The following is a 9801-nucleotide window of genomic DNA, read 5'->3' as shown; positions in this document are numbered from 1 at the left end:
ACAATCAAGCAAAAAGATATTTAGTTCTGCAGGGACGATTTAACATTGCTTTGAAAAAGTAAGTTTTAGCAGCTTGGAGATTAAATAAATAAATAGCAAACTATAATACTTCCTGCAGTTCTTATTTGTCGTCAAATAATTTATACATTAAATTTAGGTAGGATTCATGCAGCGCAATGAGATTCAGGCAGAACTGGATAAAGAGCAAACTTCTGATGCTTTTGATAATGCCTACGTTGATCCAACGGATCCAATAAACTGTGATGATTTAGAAAATCCGAATAAACTTTTATCTTGAGCCGTTTAGCCAGTACAATGCTCAGTCAGTTGGACAAAGAGCTTTATATATATAGATTTAAAAGTTTTATATTAAACTTTATTTTGTTCGTCACAAAATTGGATATCAGAAATTTTGGGGCTGGAATACGCTTTCGTCACCAGACTTTTACCTTATGTAGAGGTTTTTTTTGTGTGATATCAGAAGTTTTTGAAATTGCTTTTGCTTTAGACATTGTAACTTTATCATTAATGCTGACAGATTGAAAAATATATAAATTTATTTGAATTTCTTTCATTGAAAAAAAATTCGTCAAAAACAAAGCCAAACGGTCTGGTAACACTGGATATTTTAGGATATTTTTGCAAGCAAAATTGTGTGGTAACACTGGTCGGCTACACTCTCGCGCTTTGGCTGCTACGCCTGCCTTGTTGATGCTGTCCTCTCTTAATAAAGGGTGTTTTTTTAGAGGTTGGTATTTCGAGTAGAGATAAAGCTGAAATTTTTTTTGTTAAATCTGGCAACTCTGTCATTTATTTTTAGTTTGGTTTGCCATTTTATCATGAACGAGTTGAGAAAAGAACAACGCTTGCAAATTTTCAAATTTATTTCGAAATTAATGGTTCAGTTCGCGAAGTTTACCGCAAGCTCCGTCCATTTTATGGTCGACATAATCGTCCATCAGAGCAATTAATTCGGTTAACCATGGAAGAAGTACGCAAAGTGTTGAAGAGGACCAGAATGAATCGATTCGCCACCGTGCACAGCAATTGGAGCTTTGTCCACCAACTTTATGGAAGATTTTGCGCAAAGATCATAGCTTACGACCTTACAAGATCCAGCTTGTTCAAGAATTTAAGCCTCGAGACCATGCAATGCGTCGTGATTTTGGTGTATGGGCCGAAAATGAGATTGATCTCGATTCTGATTTTCATCGCAAAATTTTGTTCAGTGATGAGGCTCATTTTTGGTTGAATGTCATTTGGAGTGAAGATAATCCACATGAGACCCTTGATACGCCATTACATCCACAAAAACTGACTGTTTGGTGTGCTCTATGGGCTGGTGGAGACATTAGGCCATACTTCTTCCGACATTATGCTGGAGAGTCAGTTACCGTTAATGGAAACCGGTATAGAGCCATGATAACCGACTATTTTGTTCTCGAATTGGATGGCATGAATGTGGATGAGACATGGTTCCAACAAGATGGCGCTAAACGCCACACAGCGCAAGTCACAATCGATTTATTGAAGGAAACATTCGATGAGCGCATAATTTCGCGGAATGGACCTGTCAATTGGCCACTAAGATCGTGTGTTTTGACACCATTGGATTTGTATCTTTGGGGATACGTGAAGTCGCTTGTCTACGCCAACAGACCACAAACGTTAGGGGACTTGGAAGCCAACATTCGTCGCGTTATTGCCGACAAGCGGCCCCAAATGCTCGAAAAAGTGGTTGAAAATTGGACCTCTAGACTTGGCTATATTCAAGCCAGCCGAGGCGGCCACATGCCGGATATCATACTTAAACATTATTGGCATAAAATTACAATAAAGCCAAATTGATGGACATTAAAACAATTTTCTTGTGTTTTATTTCATTTCGAAGTTCCATACCTCTAAAAAAAAACCCTATACTTATTAAAATATTTATATTCTGAATCCCTTAGCCAAACGTTATGTTTCATATACCAAAAAATTTTAGGTTTAGCAATATTGAAACTTAACAAAAATCGTTAAAATCATTTTGTCACAAATCGCCTAAATGTAAGCCTAAAAACCTTATTTCACCTGTAAAATGTTACCTGAGTTCTTTAGATAAAAAGTTTAAACGTACGCCTAAAAGTCCTTAAAACTACCTTTCCAACGAAATATAGGACATATCTGTAGCTTTTATGGTTTGGTTTGGTTCTTATAAAAAATACGCGTCGATTGATACCTCGATCACCCAAATCCAAATTAAATTTGAAATTTTTTAGTGGCCGTCTCAAACTGAAATGAAAAGTCAGTTTTTTTGCTTTTCTGTTTGTATCAAGACGGTAAAAAAGCTTGGATCTAATGATGGGGATTTACTTCCCTTCAAAAATCTTGAAATGTTTGTTCTACGACTTTTTGAAACCGCTTTTAGGTGTAACTTTAAACTTTTTTTTCTAAAGTACTCAGGTAACATTTTACAGGTGAAATAAAGTTTTTTAGCTTACATTTTGGCGATTTCTGACAAAATGGCTTTAATGATTTTAAAATTAAATTTGAGAATGTCGTAGTACCTAAAATTTTTGCGTTTTTTGGTATATGAAACAAAAATTTTGGCTGTAGGGTTTGGAAGATAATACATGCTAACTGAATTTATACATTTTTCTATCGGTCGAAAATCACGTTTTAGTACGAAAAACTTTTTTGTTTAATGGAAAATCTTAACCAATTTGATAAAATATGCATTTAACTTGGTTTTATATATCCTGACCAAAGTTGGTTCAAATCGGACCACTATATCATATAGCTGTCATAGGACCGATCGGGTCAAAATTAGGTTTTAGTATGAAAAACTTTTTTGTTTAGTAAGATATTTTAACCAAATTGATAGCATATGCATTTAGGTTATTTCTAAAAATCCTGACCGAAGTTAGTTCTTATCGGACCACTATATCATATAGCTGTCATAGGACCAATCGGGCGAAAGTCAAGTTCTACTGTGAAGAACTTGTTTGTTTAATGAGAAATCTTAGCCAAACTAATACAATATGCATTTTACTTGGTTTTATATATTTTTTTATGTTAGACTTACAGATCCTGACCAAAGTTGGTTTTAATCAAACTATTATATCATATAGCTGTCATAGGACCGATCGGGCGAAATCCAAGTCTTAGTATGAAAAACTTTTTTTTGCATAGTAAGTACGGGGTCTCCGACAGAAGAGTATGCTCGACTTTAGCCACGCGAGCGAAACGAGCAGGGGGCTGAGCCCCCTAGTTTTCTTTATAATTAAAAAAATTTTTAAAATATGAAAGAAATTCAACAACTAAATTAATATATTTTTATATCTGCCTGCATTAATGATAAAGTTACAATGTCAAAAGCGAAAGCAATTGCAAAAATTTCTGATATTCCACAAAAAAAAACCTCTACACGTGGTAAAAGTCTATTGACGAAAGCAATTTCTAGCCCCAAAATTTCTGACATCCAATTTTGTGACAAACAAAATTCAGTTAAATATGAAAATTTCAAATAAATATATAAATTTAAAAAAAAAAAACGAAAATTGGCATTCGGTACTACGCAAAAAAGAATTTTTATATACAAAGAAGCTCACCCTTTTTTGCGCACAGTTCACAATGTCATTTTCGTTTTTCTTTATTTACTAATTTATATATTTACTTAAAATTTTTATATTAAATTGAATTTTGTTCGTCACCAAATTGGATATCAGAAATTTTGGGGCTAGAAATTGCTTTCGTCACTAGACTTTTACCTCGTGTAGAGGTTTTTTTTTGTGGGATTTTGTTTTCTTACGTCAGATGAATATTATGAAGATTATTTTAATATATCGATAAAAACATCAAACGATGAGAATCTTAGCGCATTCTTGCTTACGATATTTATCAACAGTGACAGAAACACAAGCAGCTCGTGAATTGCTCATGGCTTTAATAAAATTTCAATAAGCTGTGGTGAACTTATTGATACAAGTTGCTTAGCATGGAGACAATTAAAAAGGACAGGCTGAGAGAAGCTGAAATTGAAATAAATAACAAAGGTCCTGGCGAGACAGAATCACATGTCTCTAATCAGAATCCGAGTTTGAATGGAAACTCGGAAGCCGAAGCAGCTGATCTCCAAACGGAAACACGGGCAAAGCGAACACGTGCTGATGAAATGTCTACGCAGCCAGAAACATCAAAGAAACTGAAGACTGATGCGTCACAGTCGTCAACGATCCTGAACACGACCCCGAAAATAAATTGGAAGAAACCTGTGCGACTTGGCTTCACCGCGGCGGATAGAACACGTCCACTGACGGCAGAGCAAATGACAAAGTTGAAGGAAGCGATTCTTAAGACGACGCTAACGTGCGTTACGGAGGGAGTGAGACCCCAGTTTGAAGCATGTGGGGAACAAAGTGATTGGTGTCTACTCACCTGCTCCAATTACAGTGCAGCCGAGTGGGTTAGACATAACATTGATCACATCAAGGACTATTGTTCTTTGGATATCGAACTGTTGGAGGAACATCAATTTCCCTTGTCATTCCTCATAAAAGGCAACTTTCCCAATAGTCTGGAATATCAGAATGAGATGATTTTGGGATACATAAGTGCCCAGAATGATGTCTGCACGAGGCAGTGGAAAGTTGTGAATCGGACTGCAATTCATGAAATTCTGCAGCTGGAAATCATGATCGACAATGCATCTCTGCTGGCGCTAAGAAAGATTAGCTTCAAAATATGGTACTGCTTCGGCATCCTCAAACTATCGCAAATAGGTAATGGTTCAATTGGTGAAAAACCTAAAAAGAAGCAAAAGCCATCACAGTTTTTTCGACGACGTAAGAAGAAAAACAAGAAGGTGTCGCCCAATCCGAATCCTTCATCAGGGAGCAATAAGGAGCATCCTAACGATGTTAAAATCAAAACAGAACCACTCTAGAGGGAACTCAGTCGCCTTGATGAGGCTTTTCAATTAATAATTTGAATAGTAAAAAGTTGAATGTTAATTTTGAAAGAAATTTTTGTCGAATTTCGAATATATAATTTTTTGAATTAAATTTCATTTAAATGAAAACCCTAAAATGAGCACCTTTATTAAATCGGTAAATGTATACTACATGGCGAAAGTTCCAAATAAAAAAAAAACACAAATAGAGGGTGATTTATCATGAACTTAGCTGAAAAATTAGTTTGGGGACTCAACTATTATTCTTTTATATTATTTAAATCTATGGAGACTCCATATAACATCAGTTTTGGTGTTTCATAATATTGTATTTACACTAGGCGCATCATTGACTTTTATTGTTTTTCATAAAAGAGAGTTCTCAGAAAAAGTTTTTATCTTTGCTTTGTTTTTAAATAAATGCCGACCATTATTGTCATCGATGTACGAAGGTTAAAAATTTCAATGTTCTTACAGGCAGCCTAATGAAAATCAGCTTTTTCATAAACAGTGCTGGAAACCGACAAGCCCCTTGATCTGGCAACTCTGCTTTTTAGTTCTGAGGACTGCTCAGGTAAACCGCTGCTGAATTTTATCTATCTAATTTTGACACCTTTTATTTTATATGACGTAAACACCTCGCGAACAACATATTTCTCTCGAGAGTAATTCGCTTAAAAGACTTGTGGGTAGAAGAAGACAATCATGCGGCCGCATCTTATAGAAGTGTGGCAGCATTTTGTCTATTATTTTATCGAAATGCTGAATTTTTTAAATAATACCGGATAAAGAAAAATATTAAAAAATGAATGAACGCATAATCAAGCTCCATAAAAATTTTGGTACACACTTTTCAATTAGCGAATGGACCGTTTGTTTGCTTACATTGGCAGGCCGAACAGCTGTTTTCGAAGATTCGACTTCAGTGTAAGCGCTCCGCATCATATTTTTTTTTTTCACCTTTGACAATGATACGCCAGTCTAAATCTGTTTTAATGCAACTTGTCACTATTACAGCCGTTTACCAGCACTGATTTGGTCACACTATCACAAGTGACTTCTTAAACAGTGTTGGGGAGTGTAAGTACAGGACCTTAAATAAAACAAAAATCGCGCAATTAAAAAAAAAAAAATTTTGCTGCGCCGCTTCATTCTCACGGTTGCATGAGCATAAAAATCGTATAAATCCTTCTCCAGTGGTCTTCCAACTTCTTTTTCAATTGGAATTTAGTTAAATATCCAATATAATGATTTTTCTAGTTGTGTCCGCAAACTAGTTGTTTTGGCTAAATTCATGATAAACCTCCCTCTATTTGAGGTTTTTATTATTTTGAAACTTTCGGCATGCAATTGATATTTACCAAAATCTAATCTGAATCTGTTTCAGGAAATCCCCTAATGTGCTGAGATATATCGATGGAAATAATAATCGATTTTTATTTGCATTCCTGGACTACTAGGTGTTGGCTGCCCATTTTAGAGTGCAAATAAGAAGTGCGTTCAGATTAATATATTGTGAAAAATTCTAAATCACAGACGATAAGTTGACAGATTAAAATTGCAAATATATATAACTCTATACCTTTTCCATCGGATTACTGTGTATGTTACTTCATAATAAAAAGCCACTGATGAGCATTTGAAAGGCATTGACCGAGGTGACCACCAGGTGTGTGTTCACCAATGAGATATTTTAAATAGCAGTAGTACTAATATACATACAAATACTTATGCTGGTACTTACATATACTGCATAGAATACAATTGGCGATTCGAGTTTTGTTTTTTTTTTTTACCCAAATCCGAATATATTAGCTTGACAAATTTTGTATTTGTGCTGATGTGCATATTAAATAATTGTAATGTTAAATAGTATTTTAGTATTTAAAATTGATTTTTCTCTTGTATTTCTTTCTCGCTCTCCCAATGCCATGGAACGTCAATGTATTTCTCTTTGGTGCGAATGCGATAAATGGTTATCATTTGTCTATGCTTGTCACTCCGCTACTCTGTGGTTACATTCTAGTCTGCTTTCGCTGACGTACATACTAACACTTGCCACAACGATACACTGGTTGTACTGCTTTCTCCTACTAGTTTCCTTGCTATTGACTGCGGTGGTGCAAAAATTGCAATTTTAGTGTACCAAAAAAGCGAATCGAGTAACAAAGGGAAGGCAACAGCACGGGTGAATTTAGGCGGACCAAACAAGCAGCAAACAGCGGAAGGAAAAATTATTTTGCTTGCGACAGTCAACATTAATTTTATCGTTACAAGTTTCAGAATAGAAAACTAAAGTTAGAAATAATTGAAAGAAGTGTGAAAATTATAGTGCCGACCAGTTCTTATGCTGTATGAAATGAAAAAGTTAACTTAAACTGAGGACTTGTGCAAAATTTAATCCAGCGGCGTTGGTTTATAAACTAAAAATTTTATTTAAATAAGAAACAAACGGGTGCAGTCAAAAAGAAAAGAAAGGCTCGCGAATCAAAACGCTTTTCATTGAGATTTAAGTACATACGGTTTTTCTTTCCACACGGATTAAAAAGTAAAATCACTTTATTGTTATACATAAATATAAATATACATGTTGATGTGTGTATATTTATATAAATGTTTTAAATCAAATCAAGCTGAGCTGTTCACAGAGAACAATTAAAAAGTGTTTATAAGAAAAAAAATTTGAAAGATTAAAAATCCATCGAACATTTTACCATAGGACCGGACTGGACCCTGAAGACAAGTTGATCAAACATCAGTTCATCTGACAACAATCGATTGTAATCTGTCCAGCTGATAAATTATTGCTTGTATGTAGGCGTACTTGAAAGCGACGACAGTTACAGTGACGGAAGAAGAAGCACTGCAATCAAAATAGCTCGAACCGTGAGTTTATCTTTTAGTGTTTTTATTAATGCAAATATATATTCAAAACTAATTGGATCTACATCTTTAGTTTTTGGAAAACAAGCGCATCGCAGAACAACAACAAATCAATAAAATCTATTCAGTATTTAAACGAATCTGAACACTCTGAATACACGACACACACACACACACAAGTGTGTGCGACAGAGAAAGAGAGAGAAACAACTTGATAGAGCCGAACAAGAGAACAACTAACCGAAGAAGAAAAAGAATATAAGATGAATGAGCTAGACAGTCTGCGACAAGAAGCTGAATCTCTCAAGAATGCTATCCGAGATGCAAGAAAGGCTGCGTGCGACACGTCCCTTTTGCAGGCTGCTGCTTCGCTGGAACCTATTGGACGTATACAGATGCGTACGAGACGCACACTGCGTGGACATCTGGCCAAGATTTATGCCATGCATTGGGGTAATGACTCGAGAAATTTGGTATCCGCATCACAGGATGGCAAACTGATTGTTTGGGACTCGCATACCACGAACAAAGTACACGCCATACCGCTGCGCTCGTCGTGGGTCATGACCTGTGCATACGCTCCATCCGGAAGCTACGTCGCCTGCGGCGGCCTTGACAACATGTGTTCAATCTATAACCTTAAGACACGCGAAGGTAATGTACGCGTCTCCCGCGAGCTGCCCGGCCATGGTGGCTATCTATCATGCTGTCGTTTCCTGGACGACAATCAAATAGTGACCAGCTCTGGTGATATGTCGTGCGGCCTGTGGGACATCGAAACTGGCTTGCAAATTAATTCATTTCTTGGCCATACGGGAGATGTGATGGCACTTTCTCTGGCACCACAGTGTAAAACCTTTGTATCCGGTGCATGTGACGCGTCGGCCAAATTGTGGGATATCAGAGAATGTGTGTGCAAACAAACGTTTCCCGGTCACGAATCCGATATCAATGCAGTCACCTTCTTCCCCAACGGACAAGCCTTTGCGACAGGATCGGACGATGCAACCTGTCGCCTGTTCGACATACGTGCCGATCAAGAATTGGCCATGTACTCGCATGACAACATAATTTGTGGCATCACCTCCGTTGCGTTCTCGAAAAGCGGGCGCCTGTTATTAGCGGGATACGATGACTTTAACTGCAATGTTTGGGACACAATGAAGGCAGAGCGCTCAGGCATTCTTGCCGGCCACGATAACCGTGTGTCATGTTTGGGCGTCACTGAAAATGGTATGGCAGTAGCAACAGGATCGTGGGACTCATTTTTGCGTGTGTGGAACTAAGTTGGTGTCCACAAAAAGCGCATGTTAATGGGTGGGGCAGAAGGGGTCAACGTTGCAGTGACTGCAGCTGCAGCGACAGTAACAACAACCGTAGCAGCAGCAACAAAGCGACATCGCAACAAAAGTAAAGTGTTGATGTGTAGGATGTCAATGGTTCCTTGTTACCTGTTATGCTGTTCAAGTAAAAAATTATTAAAATAGCGACAGCAGCAGCGAATTATGATGAAACAACTAAACTGCGTTGACCACAGCAACATAGACCACAGCAAAAAGAAGAACTTTATATACAAATTATTTATATTGCTATATACTTATTATACTTATACAACAAAACAAACAAACCAAAACACAGGCATACACAGCAACATACTACATCTAGACATACACTAACACACACGCACACTCTCACATATACATACATACAAGAATATTATTAGTGTAAATGGAAAAATTCGAAGCAAAACCTATGAGATGAGCTGTCATTGATATAGTCAGAAGTCAGAATGCCGGTAACAGTTACAGATTAAAGTACGTATTGTTAGTTCAGAGCGTTAAGGTATACATATGTATATATATACTAATATATATATATATATATATATGATATATAAAATATATATATATATATGATATATAAAATATATATATATATATGATATATAAAATATATATATACATATATATTAGTAGCGTCGGACA

General features: G+C 36.4%; 2 protein-coding genes across 6 annotated transcripts; both read left to right on the top strand.

Moving 5' to 3' along the window:
* Positions 1-3904: 3904 nt before the first annotated feature.
* On the top strand, positions 3905-5159 carry LOC117782515. The gene has a single exon (XM_034619534.1). It carries the CDS (start codon positions 3980-3982, stop codon positions 4925-4927), a length of 948 nt encoding a protein of 315 aa, XP_034475425.1. The 5' UTR covers positions 3905-3979; the 3' UTR covers positions 4928-5159.
* Positions 5160-6377: 1218 nt separating this feature from the next.
* Positions 6378-9374, top strand: LOC117782514 (guanine nucleotide-binding protein subunit beta-1). Of its 5 annotated transcripts, none has more exons than XM_034619533.1 (3): positions 6378-6602; positions 7653-7819; positions 7890-9374. In XM_034619533.1, the coding sequence occupies exon 3, from the start codon at positions 8080-8082 to the stop codon at positions 9100-9102; it is 1023 nt and encodes a 340-aa protein (XP_034475424.1). In that variant the 5' UTR covers positions 6378-6602; positions 7653-7819; positions 7890-8079; the 3' UTR covers positions 9103-9374. The 5 variants fall into 5 exon arrangements, 2 of the variants coding, with proteins under 2 accessions (XP_034475424.1, XP_034475423.1); XM_034619532.1 differs by lacking the exon at positions 6378-6602 and adding an exon at positions 7200-7481 and having other exon boundaries at positions 7567-7819; XR_004617285.1 differs by lacking the exons at positions 7653-7819; positions 7890-9374 and adding an exon at positions 7031-7156.
* Positions 9375-9801: the final 427 nt, after the last annotated feature.

The sequence above is a fragment of the Drosophila innubila genome (assembly GCF_004354385.1).
Source record: "Drosophila innubila isolate TH190305 chromosome 2L unlocalized genomic scaffold, UK_Dinn_1.0 5_B_2L, whole genome shotgun sequence".
Classification (NCBI taxonomy): Eukaryota; Metazoa; Arthropoda; class Insecta; order Diptera; family Drosophilidae; genus Drosophila; species Drosophila innubila.
The sequence above is the reverse complement of the archived record's forward strand: the minus strand, read 5'-3'. Positions and strand labels throughout refer to the sequence as shown.